Raw genomic sequence first — 26335 nt, 5'->3', positions numbered from 1 at the left:
AGATCAGTCATGGTGTTACTAAAAGACCGAGCAGGCTTGAGATACCAAATAGCCTATTCCTCCTCCTCGCTTAGATGGCTGTAAAATATAGGATGGTCCATATTTGTCCATTGTTTCAGAATATTACATCATTTGACTTACTATGAGCAGTGTTATTTGTCGCACTGCTTGCTTATAAAACTTTTTACATACTGGAGAGGACATGGAGAGGCCACAAAGGAGTATACACCAATTAAGTGACAGTGTGGACAAAATGGGACAAAATGTTGGAAAGTGACAAGTTATTCAACTGGTAATAAGAATAAAAAGCAGAATATTTTAAAAAGGTGTGTGAAACTTGCACATGTTGATATTCAAAAAGGTTTGGGTGTGTGCGAACAACAAATGAAGGCACAACAAGCAATTTGGAGGCAAACAACATGTTGGTTTATAATGCAAGGGGGTACAAGAATAAAGAAGGCTTGCCACAATTGTACAGGGTTTTGGTGAGACCACATTTAAAGCATTATGTCCAATTTCAGTCTCTGTGTGAGAAAAAAAAGGTATTTCTACATTAGAGATAGTACAGCAAATAATTGTTTGTGTATTCCGAGATGTAGAAGAATAAGAAGTGCTTAGGATAGATGCTGAGAGATTGTTTCCGTTGGGACTGGGAATCTAAAATACGGGGACACAATCAGAGGTTAAAGGGCTGATTATTTCAGACTGGAATGAGAACCTACTTCACACAAAGGGCTATGAAGCTTTGAAACTCTTTACCTGAGAGGATTGTGAGTACTCCATCGTTGATTACATTTAAGGCAGATTTTTGACACATCATCAACACATTTTTGATCTCTCTGGGAATTAAGATATGGGAAGTGGGTGGGAATGTGAAACTGAAGCCTAAGTTCAGCCATGGTCATAGCAAATGGTGGAGTAGGCATAACAGACCACAAGATTAACTTCTGCTCCTATTGTGTGTGCTCTTGTGCATATTCCTCCAAAATATTGACAGTAAGCAATGGCAAATCCACTGATACATACAGAAGATTAAACCATATTAAACTGTTCAGTAGCACAAAAGAGTTCTATAGAGATTTTTAAAAATATGTTTGTTTTTCATCACCGTGAAAATAGCTAAGACAGTCTGATATTTAAAACAATCCTTATAAAATGGCAAGATAAATCTTCAAACCACAATAATACCATCTAAACTACCACAAGTATGGGAACAGTTACGTCCAGAGCTCTTACTGAATTCATTTATTCGCTGAGTCAAAACAATTTTGCAGAGTGAAAGCATTCCTTTGTAAATAGTTATGAAAAAAATCAAATTGTTTGATTAAAATCATTTTGCTGGAGGACAATTTTTCAACATGCATAAAATTATTGCACAGCTTTGCAAATATGAATTACATAGACTGAAGCAACTCAATTTCTTTGTGTGAACAGTTCATACACATGGATTCTGAAAAATTGCTATGTTCAACATAACTAAAATGGCTTTTATTAGAATTACTAATGCATCTCTTAGAAATATCCCAGTTTATTTTTACAAATAACATTTTGGTCTGAGGTGTAACAATGACTGTAATATGGGCCAAATATCACTTTGTGCACAGAACAATTACACTAACAGAAAAGAGATAAATTAAACAAGTGTGATGCTAGTAGAAAAGTGAATGTTGTCAGAGTTATTAACTCTGCATTTTATTACTTTATTTTGTACCTGTTAATCCTTAAGCTTGAGGAATGAACCTGTCTCTATGCAACTGTCTGCTAAATACTCCAAGAAAATATGAAATACATAACCAATCATCTGCTCATCTCCAAATTTCTATGTTTCTTCCCCACCATTTCACCAGTGTGGAACTTAAAAGATATCCATCAGCCATTCTTCTTGCTCAATTACAATGGTCTATCTGATGTATATGCATGTGGCCTTTGTTGTGACCTTATTCAGCAATACATGTCGAAGTGATTTAGTTTAAATTTGAAAATATTTAGTTTTAAAGCACATAACAAAAACTTTATGACATTGTTTTGGTGTTTTGCTAGATATGACTAATGCATCTCTTAAAGTTCCTCTTTTTGAAGATTTATGCAACATTAAACCCAAGTCTGTTCAATGTTGAATCATAAAACCAAGATTTTAACTCTCTAAATCAATACAGGGACTGATTGTGGAGTACCTAAACCTAAACAAAAATCTGCTAAAGATGCCAGCAACCAGGAACTGCTTCATAATAACAACTGACACTGGCTCTCTTGCCAAAAAAGACCTGATCAGTAGCTGCCCAATGTGACCAGATCACTCAGTTCACAATCCAACTATCACAACAAACTACTTAATCAAGGTCAACTTGTTTTTTCCTGAAAAAGGTCACATAGAACAAGAAGCAGGAAATGTAAACGTCACAAACACACTGGAAAAATCAAGTTACTCATTACTGCTTAAGTAATCTTTGAAACATAAAGGGTGTGTTATTGACATCGCTATGCCTTCTTATTTATGTGAAAACCATAGTCAAAACATTATGCCTACAAGTTGCATCTTGTAAAGTTAATTTTCTTTCAGGAATCCAATAAATAATTTTAATGGATTTGCTCTTACATCAAAATGATAAGATTGGTCTGAATTAGCAGCCATGCAGTGAGAAAGTGATGCATTGCCAACAACGTGTAGCAAGTGTATAATAGTCAGTAGACAAACATGAGGGATACCTCCAAGTCATTAAAAAAAATTGATGAATCTAAAGGTATTCAGCAGATCCTCAGTCTGGTTTATTTATACATGTGAAGCAATTGTTGCTGAAAAAATGTTATATTTAACTCTAAAGGGAATCATCATAAGTGCTCATTTTCTACACCAAATTTAATCTTTTAATCTATGTAATTAAAGGTGTCACAGGTTTAAGCCTCCACTACCTTTGTACAACATTTGTGGTATCCCATTATTTCCTTTGATATAAACAACACTAACTGTCCTGGTACAACACATCCATTCCCCTGAGAGGTGATTCCAAGTTTGCTGACATAATGTCCCACTGCATGTTTCTACTGCATCACATCCACCATATTTGTATTGAAAGATCATATACTTTAGTATTAGTGACATATTTTCCAACCCAAGATTTCAAAATACAATTAGAAAGAAAGGGTTACTATTGTCAAGAGGTGTTAGTCTGATTTTCTTGGGTCTACATATTTTTGGATATTCTGGAGATACGATATTTCAGTTGTACCAGCTGTGTTGTAGCCTCTGATGGATTTAAAATAAATGCTGGATCAGTTGATGGTTAATGGTTATTGGGACAGCTCCTGAAGTTTTTTTTTGAAATATTGTCCATTTGTTTCCCCTTTCTTTTAAAAGCATTATCTTTCTAATTTCCTTTTGACTTTATGTGCACTAATCAAATATATCTACTAACATAAATATTGGATATTGCATGTCTGTCTCTCTCTTGAGCCTTAGTCCAGGTGTTCAGTTCTCACATATATTTTATTGTCTGCATCACATCAACATTACCTTATCAAGGTTATCATTATGTAATGTTGTAAGATGCTTGGAGTCTAAGACTTGAAATAGATCTATGTTCTAAATTTTAAAAAGTCAAAAATTTATTCCCTTTTTCTTTTTTTTCCCTTCATTCATGGAATATGGGTGTCACTGGCTGGGCCAGCATTTATTGCCCATCCCATGTTGCCCTTGATAAGGTGATTTTCAAAGTGATTATCCATCAGGGAGAAATTTTATATCATTTTCCTGGATGCAATGACAAAAATGGTCCACTCACAACTCTCAAACTTCTGTGGGTAAAAACATTTATGAACAAAAAAAAAGTTTTTATCACATACTTTTGATTATTGAGAATGGGATGAGCAAACAAACTTTAAATTTAAATTTATCAATGATTTGCTTTTGCAGAAGACCAACTTCTAAAATTTGCCAAAATCAATTCAGGGTGGATCCCTATGTACATGTGCTTAATCTTGAAGTTAAATTCTTTTATCTATCACTGGAGTGTTTTGTGGACAGGCTGGAAAATCTCTCACTGGAACTGTTTGCACTTTGAAAACTATTCTTGAAATTCAGTGAACCTTTTCTACAAAAACAGAGCAGTTGTTGATAATGTTACTATATCAAATAAAACTCTATCTCCAATGGTGTAGGCTCTGTGCCAAATTATACTTGAACAGTCAACCAACAAGCAAACTTTATTTTATACAATAGACTGCAAGTCATAAAAATAGAGGCAGTAACAAAACATGTTGAATGAGCAGTAGATATTTCCATGGGAACGTAAACTGTAAATACAACGCTAATTGTAAACAGTTAAGAATGCCAGTTGGAAATCAGATAGTTTCCACTTAGAGAGGGAAAATTAGAGGGAGAATGATCACTAGATTTCAATAGCAATATTCTTCCTAATGTAGAGACAACAGTAATTCTGAGAGGGCTCAACTACATCCTGAAAAATTTGATTCAGAATTGTTAAATAATAAGTTGTACTCATAAAATACTCAGTTTGTTTTTTATAAGGGTCTATTCGTATAATTGTCTTCTCTGGTTATGTTTTGGTAAAATTTGCAAGACTGAACTAGAGAAATATCATTTTTACACTTGAGATAGTCAAGTTGACTGACGGCAGCAGAAAAGTCCATATACATTTCAGTCTTGGATTACCTATAATGATAAATATTTCACCACGCATTCTTAAAAATTCTTGTATTGCTTTGCAGTACAAATTTATCTACAGCAGAGGTTAAGGAAATACCAGCTTGAATGTCTTCCAAATACCAGATTGAAAATACTCTAAGAGCATCTGTTGTTGATGGGCATGAATGTCTGTATGTGTCATGGAATGATTTTAATAGAGGGATCATTGATTCAGGATCCAGAATCCACCAGTTAGCACCACCTTCATGCTCTGATAACAACATAGTACTGAAACATGTGTAAAACTTAGAGAAAACTTGCTTTTAATTGGGTGAAGGAACATCCCTTCCATGTCTTTGAAATGGCAACAAAAATAAAAATGAAAGGTCCATTTTTCCAAAACAACAAAAATTAGACCAAAGGTTCAAAGAAGAACAAATAACATTTAATCACTTTAACAAATTATTATGCAACCCCATCATATAAAATGTCTCAAGAGCATTGTAAGAAACAAAGGAGTTGCTAACTGATGGCAGACATATTAGGAGATGACTAAAACCGCAGTTTCAGAACATCTTTATGGGTACATATATACAAACGGAAGCAGAATTATTTAGGGAGGTAATTTCAGAGATCCAAGTTAAGGTAATAACGTTATTCCTGTAATGGTGAGGCGCAGATGGAGGATAAACACAAGAGACTGAAATGAGGGTAAAATCTTGAAGTTAATGGAAGGCTAGAACAGAGACGGAGGGCAAGGATCTGTACACACAACAATACAGATCATCTACTGATCAGGATTATAAAAATATGGTTGGCAATATTGAGTGGGGTTGTAGAATATACCGAACGTAAAAATTAATTGTTCCTTTATGATCTCATAGTGGGCAGCACGGTGGCACAGTGGTTAGCACTGCTGCCTCACCGCGCAAGAGACCTGGGTTCAATTCCCGCCTCAGGCAACTGTCTGTGTGGAGTCTGCACATCCTCCCCGTGTCTGCGTGGGTTTCCTCCGGATGCTCTGGTTTCCTCCGACAGTCCAAAAATGTGCAGGTTAGGTGAACTTGCCAGGTTAGGTGAATTGGCCATGCTAAATTGCCCGTAGTGTTAGGTGAAGGAGTAAATGTAGCGGAATGATTCTGGGTGGGTTGCTCTTCCGAGGGTTGCTCTTCGGAGGATCGGTGTGGATTTGTTGGGCCGAAGGGCCTGTATCCACACTGTATGTAATCTAATCTAATCATGCTCATGAAAGCAATATGTGTAAAGTATCATTCCAAATATTTGCTGCAAAGCAATTTTTAAAAGCTGGAATAGGCACCTGTATCAAAACTAATGAGTAAGTTACATATTTGTACACAGAAGTATGAACCTTCATACATAAAATCTGAGATACCTTCTCCCACATGCAGCTCAAAATCGAAGCATTCAACATACAGTTACAAACAAACATGAGTCACCTTTTGAACTGCGCTTTCTTTAGATGTGCTCACAATCAAAGTTTAATTTTAATTCCTTTACCTTTAGAGTTTCATATTTCTCAGAACTAAAAATTACTTCTAAAATATGAACTTGAATGAGCAAGATATTTGCAACAATAAGGTTTAGCCTCAACTTACAAGTACAGCCAAACCATTCAAGGATGAAATAAGGGAGCATTTTTTCACACGAAGGATAATAATGTTTGCATCCCATAGTTTGGAGATGCTGAATAAATCAAAAATTTCAAGAGCAAGATCAACAAATTTTTCTTATATAGGATTTCAAGGAATGACAAAAGCAGATCAGTAGCAGGAGAGTAAAAAGCACCCTGAAATAATAGGCCAGAGGGGTTGACTGGCTTTCTCACGTTTGTAAGCTTCTATTGGAAATTATAAGAATTAAAAAGACAGTACTGGTAAGAGCCATGACATTTGGCAAAATTATAAGAGTTGCGAATTCAAAAATAAGTGTTACCATATTAAAGGGACTTTGAAATCATCATACTTACCCTGGAGGTTGATTTGCATAAGTTATACTTTTTGAGTTTTAGATTTTTACAAATGTTAGCCCTAAATGATTCACTTTCAAAATACAGTTGCTTCTTGAAACCAAAGGAAAAGTATTTGAACTACTAGTCACCAAAAATGCCCTGTCCCAAACCCAACATTATTTTGCATGCTGCTCAAGAAATCAGTCTCTGCTCTCTCAACCTTTCTTGAGGAAGGTAGCAACACCAATGAAACACTTTGCTCAAAATGTTTAGAAACACAGATTTGCAAACCAAACTAGGCTAAACACCCTGAATGGTGGGTCAATAGGACATAAGTTTTTAAAAGTTCTATATAACATAATCACCATCTCTCTACACCTTCAGATACTCCTAGTTCATATTCTTCAAAAGAACAAAGCGAACAACATATTTCATTTGTATCGCAAATTGCCTGTGTTTCAAATCTCCACAGGTCATAGAGTCATACGGATGTACAGCATGGAAACAGACCCTTCGGTCCAACCCGTCCATGCCGACCAGATGTCCCAACCCAATCTAGTCCCACCTGCCAGCACCCCCGCCAATATCCCTCCAAACCCTTCCTATTCATATACCCATCCAAATGCTTCTTAAATGTTGTAATTGTACCAGCCTACACCACATCCTCTGGCAGCTCATTCCATACATGTACCACCCTCTTGTGTCAAAAAGCTGCCCCTTAGGTCTCTTTTGTATCTTTCCCCTCTCACCCTAAACCTATGCCCTCCAGTTCTGGACTCCCCGACCCCAGGGAAGATTTTGTCTAATTATCCTATCCATGCCCCTCATAATTTTGTAAACCTCTATAAAGTCACCCCTCACCCTCCCACGCTCCAGGGAAAACAGCCCCAGCCTGTTCAGCCCTCTCCCTGTAGCTCAAATCCTCCAACCCTGGCAACATCCTCGTAAATTTTTTCTGAACACTTTCAAATGGGAAGGAGACCAGAATTGCACGCAAAATTCAAACAGTGGCCTAACCAATGTCCTGTACAGCCGCAACATGACCTTCCAACTCCTGTACTCAATACTCTGACCAATAAAGGAAAGCATACCAAATGCCTTCTTCACTATCCTATCGACCTGCGACTCCACTTTCAAGGAGCTATAAACCTGCACTCCAAAGTGACTTTGCTCAGCAACACACCCAAGGACCTTACCATTCAATGTACAAGTCCTGCTAAGATTTGCTTTTCCAAATGCAGCACCTCGTATTTATCTGAATTAAACTCCATATGCCACTTCTCAGCCCATTAGCCCATCTGGTCCAGATCCTGTTGTAATTTGAGATAACCCTCTTTGCTGTCCACTACACCTCCAATTTTGGTGTCATCTGAAAACTTACTAACTGTACCTCTTATGCTCGCATCCAAATCATTTGTGTTACTAACTGTACCTCTTATGCTCGCATCCGAATCATTTATATAAATGACAAAAAGTAGAGAACCCAGCACCAATCTTTGTGGCACTCCACTGGTCACAGGCCTCCAGTCTGAAAAACAACCCTCCACCACCATCCTCTATCTTCTAACTTTGAGCCAGTTCTGTATCCAAATAGCTAGTTCTCTCTGTATTCCATGAAATCTAACCTTGCTAATCAGTCTAACATGGGGAACCTTGTCGAATGCCTTACTGAAGTCCATATAGATCACATCGACTGCTCTGCCCTCATCAATCTTCTTTGTTACTTCTTCAAAAAACTCAATCAAGTTTGTGAGACATCATTTCCCATGCACAAAGCCATGTTGACTATCCCTAATCAGTCCTTGCCTTTCCAAATACATGTACATCCTGTCCCTCAGGATTCCCTCCAACAACTTGCCCACCACTGAGGTCAGGGCCAACGGTCTATAGTTCCCTGGCTTCTTTACCGCCCTTCTTAAATAGTGGCACCACATTTGCCAACCTCCAGTCTTCTGGCACCTCACCTGTGACTATCGATGATACAAATATCTCAGCAAGAGGCCCAGCAATCACTTCTCCAGCTTCCCACAGAGTTCTCGGGTACACCTTATCAGGTCCTGGGGATTTGTCCTCGTTTAACTGTTTCAAGACATCCAGCACTTCCTCTTCTGTAATCTGGACATTTTGCAAGATGTCACCATCTATTTCCCTACAGTCTATATCTTCCATATCCTTTTCCACAGTAAATACTGATGCAAAATATCCATTTAATATCTCCCCCATTTTCTGTGGCTCCACACAAAGGCTGCCTCGCTGATCTTTGAGGGGCCCTATTCTCTCCCTAGTTCCCCTTTTGTCCTTAATATATTTGTAAAAACACTTTGGATTCTCCTTAACTCTATTTGCCAAAGCTATCTCATGTCCCCGTTTTGCCTGCCTGATTTCTTTCTTAAGTATACTCCTACTTTCTTTATACTCTTCTAAGGATTCACTCTATCTATCCTGTCTATACCTGACATATGCTTCCTTCTTTTTCTTAACCAAACCCTCAATTTCTTTAGTCATCCAGCATTCCCTATACCTACCAGCCTTCCCTTTCACCCTGACAGGAATATACTTTCTCTGGATTCTTGTTATCTCATTTCTGAAGGCTTCCCATTTTCCAGCCGTCCCTTTACCTGCGAACATCTGCCTCCAATCAGCTTTCAAAAGTTCTTGCCTAATACCGTCAAAATTGGCCTTTCTCCAATTTAGAACTTCAACTTTTAGATCTGGTCCATCCTTTTCCATCACGAATAGAATTATGGTCGCTGGCCCCAAAGTGCTCCCCCAGTGACACCTCAGTCACCTGTCCTGCCTTATTTCCCAAGAGTAGGTCAAGTTTTGCACCTTCTCTAGTAGGTACATCCACATACTGAATCAGAAAATTGTCTTGTACACACTTAAGAAATTCCTCTCCATCTAAACCTTTAACACTATGGCAGTCCCAGTCAATGTTTGGAAAGTTAAAATCCCCTACCATAACTACCCTATTATTCTTACAGATAGCTGAGATCTCCTTACAAGTTTGTTTCTCAATTTCCCTCTGACTATTCGGGGGTCTATAATACAATCCCAATAAGATGATCATCCCTTTCTTATTTCTCAGTTCCACCCAAATAACTTCCCTGGATGTGTTTCCAGGAATATCCTCCCTCAGCATAGCTGTAATGCTATCCCTTATCAAAAATGCCACTCCCCCTCCTCTTTTGCCTCCCTTTCTATCCTTCCTGTAGCATTTGTATCCTGGAACATTAAGCTGCCAGTCCTGCCCATCCCTGAGCCATGTTTCCGTAATTGCTATGATATCCGAGTCCCATGTTCCTAACCATGCCCTGAGTTTATCTGCCTTCCCTGTTAGGCCCCTTGCATTGAAATAAATGCAGTTTAATTTATTAGTCCTACCTTGTCCCTGCCTGCCCTGACTGTTTGACTCACTTCTGTTCTCAGCTGTACCCGTCTCAGATCAATCTCTTTTCTCACTATCTCCCTGGGTCCCACCCCACCACCTAACTAGTTTACATCCTCCCAATTCTAGCAAATTTCCCTTCCAGTATATTAGTCCCCTTCCAATTTAGGTGCAATCCGTCCTTCTTGTACAGGTCACTTCTACCCCAAAAGAGATTCCAATGATCCAAAAATGTGAATCCTTCTCCCATACACCAGCTCCTCAGCCATGCATTCATCTGCTCTATCCTCCTATTTCTGCCCTCACTAGCTCGTAGCACTGGGAGTAACACAGATATTACTACCCTTGAGAACCTTCTTTTTAAATTTCCAACTAACTCTCTGTAATCTCCCTTTAGAATCTCAACCTTTTCCCTTCCGTTGGTTCCAATGTGGACAATGACCTCTTGCTGGTCCCTCTTCCCCGTGAGAACATTCTGCACCCTCTCTGAGACATCCTTGATCCTGGCACCAGGGAAACAACACACCATTCTGCTTTTTCTCTGCTGGACACAGAAACGTCTGTATGTACATCGGACTACAGAATCCCCTAACACAATTGATTCCTTGGAAGCCGACGTACCCCTCGCTGCATTAGAGCTAGTCTCAATACCAGAAACTTGGCTGTTCGTGCTATGTTCCCCTGAGAATCCGTCACCCCCTACATTTTCCAAAACAGCATACCTGTTTGAAATGGGTATATCCACAAAAGACTCCTGCACTAGCTGCCTACCTCTCTTACTCTTCCTGGAGTTAACCCATCTATGTGACTGTATCTGAGACTTTCCCCCCTTACTATAACTGCCATCCATCACATTCTGTTGCAAATTCCTCATCGCTTCTATCTGTCTCTCCAACCGATCCACTCGATCTGATAAGATTCGCATCGAACAGCATTTATGGCAGATATAATCCGCAGTAACCCTTAAACTCTCTTTAAACTCCCACATCTGATAAGAAGTACATATCACTGCAAAGACCATTTCTGCTCCTTCACAATCTTCAGACCCAGAAAATAACACCGTCTTATTCCTCTACAAACACTGCCCCAGGTTTTTAAGTTTAATCAAGACATTTATCTCCAAAAACATATAATCAAGAAAAAACCCACTGTACTCACTAATACAGCCTTTCTCTTGGACAGACTTAAAACAACGATTAACTTGTCTGATTCTGTGCTGTGAACTTCTCCTCTAACAGTTCCTCCAAGATTAGTTGTGAATTTCACTGTTCGTTAATTTTCCCAGAAGCACTCCGATGTCCAGCGATACATGAATTCAAACAGCAAAAGCAGTAACTGTACAGGTTCTCTCTCTCTCTCCTGCACTGTCCTCACCATGTGCTTCCTTTGTCTGCTCTTCTCCCTTTTAAAACTGCTGTTGTTTTGACTTTTCTTTCCCCAAAGTTCTAAAACAATGCAACAGCATATAAAATAGTAATTGCTGCTCCTGGACTTCGAGGAAATCACCTCCAACACCTAAAATACCTCAAAAAAAGGAGCAGCTCTTACAGCCAGAAATTTTTCCCGTCCTCCATCTTGGATTACCCAGAAGACTGATGGAGATTAACCTTTCAGCCTTTTCTGTTTATTCAGTTATTATAATCTTCACCTGATTAAATTCATGCTCACCGTTGACGATTGGTGATAAATCAGAAATGCAATCAATTTGCCGAAACAAATTTAAACTTTCTTATTTAAATTTAAATTTCCTTGTAGAAATTCTTTTTCAGATTCAATCTTGGAAATGTGAATGTGCACTTAAAGGAATATCAGTCATTGTTACAATTTTTCAGTTGACCTCTGTCAATCATAGAACAGAATCATTGAATCCTGAAAATGAAAGCAGGCCATTTGGCCCATTCAGTCCACACTAACCTTCCAAAGAGCATCTCATCCTATCACTGTAATCCTGCATTTCCCATGGCTAATCAACCTAGCTTGCACATCCCTGGACACTATGGGCAATTTAGCATGGCTAATCCATGTAATCCGCAGATCTTTGGACTGTGGGTGGAAACAGGAGCACCTGGAGGAAACTCTCACAGAGTGGGGAAAACATGCAACTCCAGATAGTCGTCCAAACTCCCCATCCTCATTTCCCAAGCAATGGTTCAAATCAAGTCTGAACTTCCCACTAGTAGACCTCACAGTGTACAGTATCCTGATGTGCATTTACCAGCCGAATCAGTGGGTCATGATTTCGGAGTGTTTGCCTATCTCGCCCTCGGGTATTGAGGCCTCAATTAGTGCCATTGGCTGGGCCTATCTCATATTGTTTAAATAAAAGTTGACCAAGAGGCAGTGAAGGTGAGGACAAATTCTTTCTATCCATTTGATTTTGAAACAGTGTAAAAGTTGTTGATTATGCAGATTAAAAAGTAACATTCCACTTTCAAACAGATCAAGTATAATCTGGCTGTTAAAAGCACAGTGCCATATCAAATTGAGTTCAACACAGGTCACAGCTTGGATCCCAATTCACTCCAGTTTGTTTCAGTCGTGCTATTCTGGGCACTGACAAAACAGCAAATGTTGCAGCTCTCCAACCTGAGAATGCACATGTTCTGATGTTGATCGGGACTTAACTCTGAATGTTCCTTTCGATAAATCTTCTACTACAATGGCCCTCGAGCTAAGATGCTACTGAGTGGCGGCTAACTGATACTCTGGAAGAGCAACCCAATTTAGGTCAGTGTCTCTTCAGGAAATTGAAGAGGAGGGAATCTAATTTCAGAATCCTTCCTACATTCCCAGAGGTAGTGATGTGGTGTAGTAACTTGCACATGGACACACAACTGCATGGCATATAACTGACAATACATTTTAGCTTGGATAAATATCAGGTAGTAATGATAGAGAGAGCATTCATTATGGAACCTACAACCCTACAACAGGAAGTAAAGTGGAATATAACATATAATACAATAAATTCTTTACAACAATCTAAATTATCCTGTTTTGAGTGAAAACATTTATTTGTAAACCATTATTTCTGCATTAGTTTCAAGTAAGTTTCCTATTTATATGCCAAATAAAAAACTAGGTCTTTCCTGCTAATTTGACACCAGATCAAAGTATAAAAACTCTCAGATGTAATTACTGTGTATCAATTATGCACATTAGTTCTACTATAAATTATAAAATGCTCCCTGGGTACAATATTTACTCAAAACATAATGAATATGATAAATCAATGCAAGATTATCTGGGAATTTCTTTTACACTGAGCTATCATTTTCACATATGTATATTTTACAAGTATTAATCTTACATAACACTCAGCTCTTCTCTTGTGCCAAACTAACCCAGTTTGCCTCAATATAATAAAACAAAGAATTGCAGATGCTGTAGACCTGAAGCAAAAACAAACTGCTAGAAAAACTCTGCACATGTGGCAGCACCCATGTGAAAAAAGCAGTTTTCGAGTTTGGTGACTTTTCATCAGTTTGCCTCAACTTCATCCACCAAGTTTCAAGCAGTTTTGTAATTGATCTTAATCTGATTACCATTTCTTTTCTACTAATATCTGGCAGAACATCATGTTTTTTAAGCTAGGAATGTGAAATCAATTTGGCAGAGCACCACATTTAAAACAAAACTGTCAACCAGTAAAAGAACAAAATACCATACGAACTTCATTTGCAAACAAGTGGAAGTCAGAAAAGGACATGTTTGATTCAGCTGTGATACCATCCATCCTATGAAATTACATAAATTTGATTTATGTTCCATTAAATTTAGAAAGTTAGGATGTGACCTAATCAACATGTTTAAATGATAAAAGGACTAGCTTGGGTAAATACAATTAGAGCTAGATTATTTAGGAATGAAGTCTGTTGAGGCCTTCATTTCTTTTTCCTTCAAACATTTTTGTTTTGGAGCTGTGAAGTGTGAGCTAAGAGCTGAAGGGGATTTTTGAGTTGTGAGCAGCAGCTTGTTTAAAAAAAACTCAAAAAACTGATATTTGTTAATGATGTCAGTCCTGAAGTTAATTATTGATTGTTTCGTGTTCAAAGTATTCTGTTGACATTTCAAATCTGGACTGGAATTATACTCAAACAGACCAAAATGTTTGAATGTTAACAGGACCTCACAAGAAGGTTGGTGCCAACAGAACGTTAGAAAAAGAGAATTCAAAGTTTGCACTGGTTTTGAACTGTGTTGTGTCAAACAGATTGTAGTTACCAAAGCTACAGGAGAGAATTTGATTGCACCCTGGTTATCCTCCCATTATCAACCTACTGAAAGTTCAAAGAATAGCATTGGAACTCAGTTGTAAGAATTAAATGAATATTCCTTGGAACTGACTGTAAGCAATTTGCATTGACCAGTGTAATTGGAAACCAAGGAAGATACAATTCCATGTGCCTGAGACATTATGAATTGTGGTAACAACTTAAATCAATTGGTCATTTATATCTTTCTTATAGTTCTTTTGATTTATTCCTTAACTGTGTCTGTTGGTCTGAAAGAAAGTGTGGAAACTCAAATCAAGGAAGATTAGTTTTAGATCATAGATATAATTAGATTCCTTTGTTGTTTAACTTTGCTTAGCTAAAACTACTATATTAATAATGAATGACTAATTGTTTAGTTTAAGCTATAAACCTAATGCCGAGTATTAATTATTCACAAAGTCTGGTACTGGTTATTCAAAGACTGGTTATTCAAACAGTCTGGTTAGGAATCATTGGTGTCAATTTTTAAGGTCTTTGAATGCTTTGATTTTACTGATTTGAGTTGGCAATCTGTCTTCGTGTGGTAATAATGAAGGAATTTTTTCCACACAAAATGTAGCTAAAATCTGGAATTATCGTCCTAAAAAGTGGTGATTCCTGAGTCATTTCTTCAAAATTGAGGTGACAATTGTTTGTCGACAAGGTAATCAAGCGATATAGATTAAAGGCAAGTGAACAGAAGAGCAGCTGTTATCTAATAGAATGGAAGAACAGACTCAAGGGGCTGAATATCTCACTCCCTTTTGTCTTTAAAGCTAAACAACTTATCATTTGGAAGGGGGGATGGGGTTAGGGTGGGGCCATCTGTCCTTAAGTGAAGAGACCATCTGCCATGAGTGGTGACATATGACATTGCTTGTTTATTGGAGAGATGCATCTGTCGTGGGGACTGTGTGGTTGGAGGAAAGGAGGCTGCAAGTTGTGTCTGGGGGTAAAGAGATATTGCAAGGGGGTGGGAGGGGAGACAGATGCTGTGAGGGGATGGTGGGAGATGGAGGCTGTAAGGAGGTGGTGGAGAGATGGAGACTGCAAAGGGTTGTTGCGGGAAGGGAAGACAGAGCCTGCAATCTGCAAGTAGGATTGTGGGGGAGAAGAGAAGTAGCTGCAAAGTGGAGTGGGAAGAGGAGGTAGAGAGAGAAGGAGACTGCAAGGGGATAGGGGAAGAATGAAGCTGCCAAGAGGGATAAAAGAGGGCAGTGTAATAAGCTGCAGAAAGGCTGCATGGAGGCGGCTGTGGTGGTGATGGGGCAGAAGGAGCGATACATGACGAAGGCTGTGGAGAGGCATGGGGAGGTTGCAACAGGGTTGGTTATGAGGTGGAGTAGGACAGTGTAAAGGCAGGCAATGGGTGTGCTGCAACAGAGCCAGGGAGGGAAATGTTTGAAGGGAGACAGCAAGGCCAGGGTGGAAGGAAGCAGTAAAGGAGATAGAAATTATCAAATGGTTTTAAATCTGTCAACAAATAAACACTCAGCTAATTAAGAATAAAGAAAACCTGAAATTGCTTAGGGAATTAATTCCTTGCAAAGTTGAATCTCTAGTTTAAGAATGCACACACTCAATAGCTATTATATGGGTGAAATGCAATGGATGCTATTATAATGAATGTGCATGTATCAACTGCTACATTCAAATCTGAGATTATGGGGAGATGCAGTAAAAAGGCTAATAACTGCCTCCTTAAAATATTCCAGCTTTGTATATCTAGAATGGAAAGTATTAGGTGCAACCTCACTAGTCTGCATCTGGTGTGTTAGTCATGGTTGTGTGTGTGTGCAAGTGTGTCATTGTGTAAAAGAAAAGTTGTTGTTAATTAATATCTGTTGACTTGTGCCAAATTGAGCTCTGTAGTATCCAGAAAATTGATGCTTTCCTTATGTGTTGCAATTGTCAGTTTAATGGAGATTGATTGTTATTAAGGATACTTATGAATTCTATTTGTTCTGCTTCCTTGTGGGCCCAAATACCCAATGTGTATACAATCACTGAAAGTATTGTTACTATGTGACTGGATTACTTAATGGAGTAAGTGTTATAAAGATTTTCTTTTTTTTTTGTCTGAGGATTTAAGTGTTGAAGGATTGTGGAAGAATTGATTTATTTCAAGTTTTGTGGAAATACCTGGAAAGATTTATTTAAAAGAGGCTGCTGAAAGGTCACTATGGACATTGAAGAAGAATTCTTCACAAAAAATCACCCTGTTGCTGAATACCACTTGTTCTGTTGTCGATCCCTGCAAGGGTGGTTTGAACAGTGACTGGATGGAGTTTGTTTCGGTTTCTGGAATTAGCGGGGTCAGTAACGAAGATGGGCAATGTGAAGGAGATTTCACCTGAATAAATATATCTGGGAATTTGGTACAAAGTGAGGATTCAGCTGATCAGGAAAGAGATGCTTTATGTAAAGTTTACTATAAGAAGCAAACTGCTGAATAGAGAATTGAGAGGAGGGAGGGTAGGTGTGGGTTTTTCTACCCTTTTCTAACCCTTCAGCACTTACCTTCCAATTTTGTGCAGGAGGAGGAACAGGTAAATCATTAAACTGTAAGCTTTATTAGCTAGTATTTTATTATTAATCAGAATTGTAACCTTTACTGCTTATGCCAAAACATTTGGGACGTGTAGGCTGAGTTAATTACAGATTAAATCGCAAATCACGAACTAATTTACACATATTAAAGATTTCAGAGCAACTAATGTGCTGTGATTGCAGAACATGGGAGCTTCTGGATATTGTTGTTATCCAGGGAAAATTCATCTGCAGTAAATGCTTGAAGCTGCAAGAACTTCGGCTCGAGGGAAGTTACTGGACAGATTTTTTTTTCTAGGAGGCAGTCAGACCCCTTACAACAGGCTCTTCCAATTTGGTCAGTGGTCAAGGACAGGAAAGTGTAATTGCTAATGAAGCAGATAAGGGGACCCAGAAGCCAGGAGTGCAGCAGCCTCAGCCTTTGCAATCGTCCAACAGGTTTGACATTCTTTCTGCTCGGATGAGGCAGAGGCCTTCAGCATGGAAGAGCTCACGGCACTGGGGGATATGAAGGGGATAGTAATAAGGAATGTGTTGATAGTAGGAGATAGTATACAGAGATTAACACTGCTCTCTGCAGCAAAGATAGTGAGTCTAGGTGGCTGTGTTATCTGCCTAGTGCCAGAAATGGTCATATACCAATTCTGGCACTAGGCAGGAGAATGATTTGTGATGGGAAGTGATTGTGTTCTACCTCAGTTCCAATGACATACTGCTGAGGCAGTATGAAAAGCTGGGTGCTAAATTAAATAGTAGACCCACAAAGATTATAATCTCTGGATTACTCCCTGAGCCACATCGAGATTGGTGTAGGATGAATAAGATAAGTTAATGCACATCTCAAAGACTGGTATGACAGAATTGGGTTCTGGTTTATGGGACATTTGGCACAGTCCAGGGATCCTTACCTTGAGACAGTCAAGACTGAAATGTGTTGGGACTGGTGTTCTCATGAGCCACATAACTAAGGAAGTAGAGAGGTCTTTAAAACAAACACGTGGAGGTGAAGGATCAAGCTTTGGTAAATTTAACAAATCAAGGGATGGAGTCAAAGCAGGAGAACAAAATATTAATGTTGAATTGAATTGAATTTATTGTCACATGTATCGAGGCATAGTGAAAAGCTTTGTCTTGTGAGCAATACAGGCAGATCACAGAGTTAAATAGCATAGATAAGTAAATATTAGGTAAACAGCGGCAAAACAAATACAGAGGTACAGGCGAATGCTGAGAGTTTGAGAGTCCATTCAGTATTCTAACAACATAGAACATAACAGCGCAGTACAGGCCCTTCGGTCCTTGATGTTGCACCGCCCTGCCATACTAATCTGAAGCCCATCCCACCCACATTATTCCATGTACGTCCATTTGCCTGTCCAATGACAATTTAAATGCACTTAAACTTGGCGAATCTACTACCGATGCAGGCAAAGCATTCCACACCCTTACTACTCTCTGATTAAAGAAACTATCTCTGGCATCTGTCTTATACCTATCTCCCCTCACTTTAAAGTTGTGTCCCCTCGTGTTTGCCATCCCCATACTTGGAAAAAGCCTCTCCCTGTCCACCCTATCTAACCCTCTAATTATCTTGTATGTCTCTATTAAGTCCCCTCTCAACCTTCTTCTCTCTAACGAGAACAGCCTCAAGGCCCTCAGCCTTTCCTCGTAAGACATTCCTTCCATACCAGGCAACATCCTAGTAAATCTCCTCTGCACCCTTTCCAAAGCTTCCACATCCTTCTTACAATGCGGTGACCAGAACTGTACACAATACTCCAAGTGTGGCCGTACCAGAGCTTTGTACAGCTGCAGCATAATCTCCTGGTTCCGGAAGTCAATCCCTCTATTAAAAAAGGCCAAAACACTGTATGCCTTCTTAAGAACCCTGTTAATCTGAGTGGCAACTTTCAGGGATCTGTGTACATGGACACCGAGATCTCTCTGCTCATCTGCACTCCCAAGAATCTTACCATTAGTCCAGTACTTTGCATTCCAATTACTCCAGCCAAAGTGTATCACCTCACACTTGTCCACATTAAACTCCATTTGCCACCTCTCAGCCCAGATCTGCATCCTATCTATGTCTCTCTGCAACCTACTACATCCTCCGTCACTATCCACAACTCCACCGATCATAGTGTCATCCGCAAATTTACTAACCCACCCTTCTAAGCCCTCATCCAGGTCATTTATAAAAATGACAAACAGCAGTGGACCCAACACGACCCTTGCAGTACGCCGCTCGTAACTGGACACCAAGATGAACATGTTCCATCAACTACAACGCTCTGTTTTCTTTCAGCAAGCCAATTAGTGATCCAAACTGCTATGTCTCCCACAATCCCATTCCTCCGCATTTTGTATAATAGCCTACTGTGGGGAACCTTATCGAACGCCTTGCTGAATTCCATATACACCACATAACCAATTTACTCTCATCTACCTGTTTGGTAACTTTGTCAAAAAACTCAATAAGATTCGTTAGGCACGATCTACCCTTCACAAAACCGTGCTGACTGTCCCTGATCAGATTATTCTTTTCTAGATGGTTATAAATCCTATCTCTTATAACCTTTCCTAACAACTGAAGTGAGACTCACTGGTCTGTAATTACCAGGATTGTCTCTACTACCCTTTTTGAACAAGGGAACCACATTTGCTATCCTCCAGTCCTCAGGCACTATTCCTGTAGACAATGATGATTTGAAGATCAATGCCAAAGGCTCGGCAATCTCTTCCCTTGCTTCCCAGAGGATCCTAGGATAGATCCCATCTGGCCCAGGGGACTTCTCTATTTTCACACTCTGCAGTATTTCTAATTCTTCTTCCTTGTGAACCTCAATCTCTTCTAGTCTAGATGCAAGTATCTTTGTATCTTCCTCGCCAACATTTTCATTTTCTATAGTGAACACTGTCAAAAAATATTTATCTAGTGCTTCCCCTATCTCCTCTGACTCCATACACAACTTTCCACTATTATCCTTGATTGGCCCTCATTTAACTCTCGTCATTCTTTTATTCCTGACATACTATTTCAAAACCAGCTGGTGTGTGTGTGTTCAGGCTTCTATAACTTCTCCCCAATGGTAGAGGTTGAAGAAAAGCATTGGCAGGGTGGGATGGATCTTTGAGAATGCTGGCAGCCTTTCCTTGACAGGCTTGAAGGGCAAGTGATATAGCACCGACGTGGATCTGTTGGTCCGATAGGCAAATTGGAATAGGTCAAGAGTAGCGGGGAGGCTGTACTTGGTTAATGCCATGACCAGCCTTTCAAAGCACTTTATGACCACCGAAGTTAGGGCCACGAGGCAGTAGTCATTGAGACATACTGTAGAGCCTTCTTTGGCACAGGGATGATGTTGGCTCTCTTGAAACAGGCAGGAAGAGGTTGAAGATGTCCCAGAAGACCTCTGCCAGTTGATTTGTGCATGCTCTGAGTGCACGGCCGGGTACTCCGTCTGGCCCCATCGCTTTCCTTGGATTCACATGAAGGAAAACTGGTCTGACCTCTGATGCAGTGACTGTTGTGATATGTTCGCCAGGACTTGTCGGAATAGGTTTGTTATGTCTCCGCCAAAATTCTGCTCAAAGCGAGCGTAGAAGGTATTGAGACGATCTGGAAGGGATGTGTCATTGTCTGCTATCTTGCACTGTCTCTTTTTACAACCTGTGATGTCATTCTGTCCTTGCCATAGTCACCGGGTGTCTTAATGGCTCTGCAAAGGTCATACTTGGATTTCTTACATTTGAGTGGGTCTCCTGAACTGAAGGCCTCACAGAACCTGCTAAAAACCAAATGCATGTCCTGATTCATCCAGGGGTTCCTGTTGGGGAACACCCGGATTGATTTCCTTAGTATGCAGTCCTCCACACACTTGTTGATAAAGTCTGTGATGATGGTGGTGTACTCGTTCAAGATACCTGCGGACTGTTTGAACATGCCCCTATCAGCCGATTCCAGACAGCACTGGAGTTGATCCTCTGCCTCCTCCAAACAGCACTGGACCTGTATCCGCAAGGGGGTCTCCTGCTTGAGCTTTTGCCTGTAAGCCAGGAGAAGAAACACGGCATTGTGTTTGGAGTTCCGGAAATGAGAGCAGGGAATGGAGCGGTAGGCATCTTTCACAGTGGTGTAGCAGTGGTCTCAAATGTTCAGGTCCCTGGTGGGGCAGGAAATGTTCTAGTGATACGTGGGCAACACCTTCCGTAGATTGGCTTAATTGAAGTGGCCAGTTTCAATAACAGGGCCTTGGGGTGTTCCGTCTCCAGGGTGTTAGTGGTGGAGTACAACACATCCAGAGCTTCCTTAAACGTTGCTTGTGGCGGTATATATATAGCAGTTAGTATGTTAAAGGTAAAGGTCAGAGAATGGCAGGAAGAGACAAAAGAAAAATACTAAAGGATATATAAGCAGTGAGGACTAGATGCCACAAAGGTAACGGAAGTACAAAACTCAAGGCTTGTATCCAAATACCAAGCGAATAAAGTGATAGTGAGCATTGAGGTGAATAAATATGATTTGATACCATTATGGAGATGTGGCTGCAGGATGACAAGAATTAGGTTATCAATATTGAGGGATACATGACAACCATGAAGAATAGGAAGATCCGAAAAGATGGAGGCACAGCATTGACAATCACAGATGGCATTACTGCAATAATTAAAGTTGCTTCAAATGATTAGATTGTTGAATCTGTTTGGGTGGAGATGAGAATAGTATAAGAAAGAAGTCACTTGTAGGAGCAATCTACCTAGTTTCTGAATAATGACCACATTTGTAAGATGAATCATTCAAGAAGAAATATTGAATACTTCTTTTATGTAGTGGCACTAGAGCAACTGGAGTTGAACCTAACCCTCCAGCCACAGTGAAAACGAAAAACTTCTGTAAACCAAAAATGTAACCCTCGGGAAAATCTCAACAACAGTCCTTTGAAAAGAAAAATATCCCTGGTGTAAATAAGTGAGAAATTGAAGAATACCATCAACTAGCTCTTTGATGAAAATTCTTAGATGATATAGGAACTATCACAGACCGCTGTTCCTCTCCAGCCTGTTAAATTGGATAACCTCATATGTTCTCACATCGAACACTATCTGCTGGTTTGGTTCACATTCATAACCAATCCATTCCAATTTCTAGTCACATCCACACTATTTAGAGCTAGCTGTATGAACACAATCCGCAAACTTAGACATGTAGCTGTCTATTCATTTAACCAAGTCATTTGAAAATGTAGTAAAAAGAAAAAGTGACCAAGTACAGACCCCTGTGTCACATCATTACAGACATTCTGAAAATGTGGATATATACTCATTAACCCAAATGACGATTCAGATATGAAACAAATTCACTATTCCAGATAATGTATTGCCCCCATTTACATCCATTATTATTAATAGTCTCTTAAGTCAAATATTGCCACTTGGCTTTAGGAGGTACAGATAGGGAAGTCTGTTACGTGGATTATCAAATTGTTGTGCTTTTACTTCTAGCTCTTGACATTTTCTTTTATTGCCCAGTTACCACACATTTGTCTTCCTGCATCAAACCTTGTGTTATTTAATCCTTCCTGCGTTTCACATCTTAACACAACTTTCCCTTTCCCTTTGTTCCCTCTCCTTGTCTCCTTTTCATCTCTTTACTTGCTTAAAATCTGGTACATCGCTTGATGCAATTCTACCAAAATGTCATTGATCTGAAGCTTTAAGGGCCTTTTCAATCTTTACAAATACTGCCTAATTCTAAGATTATTTTCAACATTCTTTCACTTTCATTTGATACAAAGTCACTGTTTAATAGATATTCCATTTTCTGATTTCCAATTACAGTATTGTATCTGCCTGTCATTTTAAGACACACATTAGTTTATCAACTTATTAATGTATTTGCAAAAGCTTTTAGTGTTCTCTTTGACATCTCTTGCAATCTACATAAAAAAGAAACAAGATCCTTGAATGGGGAAAAAGCTGATGTGGATGAAGTCATGCATTAATTCATCTTTATGTAACGTTCCAAATTTGAGCCATCCCCAGCGACTAAAAAGGAACTTGCATCCCTGCTACACAATCTTTTTTCTGTAATATGTGGGTTATACTCAAATTAAAAATACCAAAGGCTTCAGCTGTGGAATGCCCAAGAGTATATATGGTTTTAACACAACAGTGCCAAGCATATTTAGAAATTGAAGAAAATTGTAGGCAAAGTTTTTAAAACAAAATGTCTATAAATTACATCAGTAGAAGATATGTAATTTTAAGTGTAACTGTAAAAAAGCACATGCTTATCCAATTCTAACCAACATAGACATGCAAGAATATTGAATTTTCTGTGCACTAAACATGCTTATCTATCAACACCTACTGGTCCAGAAGTTGGTCACATTTTGCTAGCGCATCCTTTTCTGCTTCAACAGCTCGGTCCTTTTCTGCAACTGCATTGTCTCTTGCTTCCCTTAAATTCCTAAAATTGGATAAATTAGAAAAAAGGCCTTCAGTGATTATAGTAAAATTTGGAAATTGTCCAGTCAACAAGCAGGTTGCACGACTGTTCAATATAAAATTTCAAGATTTTAAATCTTTGTTGATACCAAACTTACTGCAGCAATGACTCACACAGTAAGTCATAAAATAATACCTTGAGTTACTGATAAAAGGAGCTGATGTTATTCAAAATGCTTCGTCGCTAATTTATTAACGTGTTGGGTGAGGAAATTTGAGACACTATGAATACTAAAATTGGTTTGATAAAGGTTGTAAGCAAATTAGCAGAGAAACTAGAATTGAAAGTTCATCTAGTTCCACAGTAAAAGGAAAATTGAATTTAGACATGAACAGCAAGTAGTTTGGAAATTTTAGACACATGAAAAAGTTGTGCATGTTTGTTTTTCCTCTTTCTACTACCTAACCCCAGACTGTTAAGTTTGGTAACTAAAATGAAAAGCAAATTATTGCTGATGCAGAGAAATAAAACACATTTTATTGTTTACATTCTATCTTTCCCGGTCAAATAAAAGGTCATAGATCTGAAACGTTAACCTTCCTGTCCATCTGTGAATCTGCCACACATGCTGAATAATTCATGTTTAAGTTGGAAACAAATTGGTTGACAATATCACAGCATTATCTCAGAGAGTGAACACACAGGTAGGAGACAATCGTTTCACAACTTGGTTCTCTTATTATCCAAGGCAGTGAAACTCTCCAAAAATAAGGATGCTTCCTGCATTATCTGTCTCAAACTAGCTGCAGTGACAAATATAAACAGTGCCTTGAGGCAAAAAATTGGTGCTAATGCAGCACTACTTGGTGGCACAGCTTCAAGTCCAGAAAGGCATAAAATAGCTTTGTTAGCCTGTTCTGAATTTTCCCTCATTTCATGTGTTCCAAATTTGCAATATAGTTTAGCAACAATTACACAGGTAAATAATTGATCAGATATTGTAACATTAACGCTGGTGCCAATTAAGTAAAAGTATTCAACTCTATATTAGATGATCATTGGTTCAAGTCCCAGTCCAGAGTCTGAACAGAAGTTCAGCTGACAGTTAAGTGTAATACTGAAAGTACTCTCCTTCAGTTATGATTCCAACTAATGGCCTTACTATACAAGTCGGATCCCAATGCAAGGTTTGGTTTAATGGACCATAAGTTTTAAATTGATATTAGTTTACTGTGCTGGTCAGTCACTGACATGTAAGAGGGTGTCAATGAACTTTTAACAAAAGTACTTCAAGGTTTATTATATACATACTTAAAACAAAAAATAAAACTACATTACCACACAAAAAGTTTATTTGAGACAATCTTTTTACAATAAGATCTAAGGATTCAAACCTTTTTGAAGTCCCTAGCAAAAATATATGTATCATCTATAACTATGGGTAAGGTACCGGAGAACTGAAGGATGGCTAATGCTGTGCTTTTATTTTAGAAAAGGTCTGAGGGGAAGCCTGGGAACTATAGACCTGTTCAGTCTGACATCGGTGGTGGCTAAGTTGTTGGAGGTGATTCTGAATGATAGGGTTTACATGCACGTGGAGAGGCAATGATTAGAGATGGTTAGCATGGTTTTGTGCGAGGGAAATTGTGCCTCTCAAACTTGATTCAGTTTTTTGAAGTTACCAAAAGATTGATGCGGGCAGAGCAGTAGACTTTGTTTTACTTGGACTTACTTGGCCTTTGTTAAGATTTACATGGTTGACTAATTAGTCAAGTTGGATCATATGGGATTCAGGGTGACCTTGCAAACTGGATATAAAATTGGCTTTACAGTCAATTTTACAGAGGATGGTGGTGGAGACTGAAGGCCTGTGACCAGCGGTGTTCCACAGGGATTAGTATTGTGTCCGCTTTTGTTTGTCACTTATATAAATGATTTAGATGAGAATATAGGAGATATGGTTAGTAAGTTTGCAACTGACACCGAAAATGGTTGTACAGCAGACAGTGGAGGAGGTTATCTAAAATTGTAAAAAGATCTTGATCAAGTGGATCAAAGGGCTGAGGAGTTGCAGATGGAGTTAAATTTGGATAAATGTTAGGTATTGCATTTTGGTAAAACAATCAAGGACATGGCATATAATTAATGGAAGGACCCTGGGCAGTGATGTAGAACAGACAGACTTTGTGGCTCAGGTAGATAATTCTTTGAAATGTGTGTCACAGGGAGACAAGGGGACTAAGAAGGCATTTAGCATGCTTGCCTCCATTGCTCAGACTTTTGAGTATAGGAGTTGAGACCTCATGCTGAGGTTGTGCAGGGCGTCAGTGAGGCCTCTGCTGGAATATAGTGTGCAGTTCTGGTCATCCAGTTATAGGAAAGATATTATTAAACTGGAGAGGGTTTAGAAAAAAATTATCAGGATGGTGCCAGGAATGGAGGGTTTGAATCTTAAAAATAGGCTGGGACTTTTTCCACTGGAGCATTGAAGGTTGAGGGGTGACCTTACTGAAGTTTATAAAATCATGATGGGCATAGATAAGGTGAATAGCAAAGGTCTTACCCTAAGTTAGGGGAGTTCAAAACTAGGGGGCATATTTTTAAGCTAAGAGGAATAAGCTTTTAAAATGTTGAAATGTTGAGTCTCCTGCTCCTCGGATGCTGCCTGACCGACTGTGCTTTTCTAGCACCACACTCTTCAACTCTTATCTCTCAGCCAATACATCTAAACAGTATAACAGATAATCTATATAAATTCTATTTGTGAGTGCAAACTGGCTGCTGTGCTATCCTACAATGAATGATTATAACAAGGATGTATTCTCTTGTGGGAAAACCTCGAACTAGGATGTCCCAGTATAAAAATGAGGGCTGCGACCATTTAAGACAGCTGAGGAGAATTATTTCTCTCAAAGGGACATGAGTCTTTGTAATGCTGTTCCTCAAAAGGTGGTAGAAGAGTCTTTAATAATTGTTAAGGTGGAAGTTGGGTGTGAAAGTTTATGGGAGGTTGTCAGACCATGGGGTAATCAGATCTGTCATGATCTTATTGAATGGTTGAGCAGGTTTGACAGGTTGAAAG

General features: G+C 39.1%; 1 protein-coding gene across 2 annotated transcripts in view; it reads right to left on the bottom strand.

Annotated features, from left to right (window-relative positions):
- Positions 1–26335, bottom strand: part of pibf1 (progesterone immunomodulatory binding factor 1) — a 134673-nt gene that overhangs the window by 79947 nt on the left and 28391 nt on the right. For both annotated transcript variants that reach the window (XM_043691368.2, XM_087987943.1), the window contains exon 10: positions 23176–23274. In XM_043691368.2, coding sequence (XP_043547303.2) covers positions 23176–23274 — 99 coding nt within the window. The remainder of the gene's footprint in view (positions 1–23175; positions 23275–26335) is intronic.

Source organism: Chiloscyllium plagiosum, unplaced genomic scaffold (assembly GCF_037043375.1).
Source record: "Chiloscyllium plagiosum isolate Xiang-an unplaced genomic scaffold, Cpla_swu_hap1 HiC_scaffold_6, whole genome shotgun sequence".
NCBI classification, from domain to species: Eukaryota; Metazoa; Chordata; class Chondrichthyes; order Orectolobiformes; family Hemiscylliidae; genus Chiloscyllium; species Chiloscyllium plagiosum.
The sequence above is the reverse complement of the archived record's forward strand: the minus strand, read 5'-3'. Positions and strand labels throughout refer to the sequence as shown.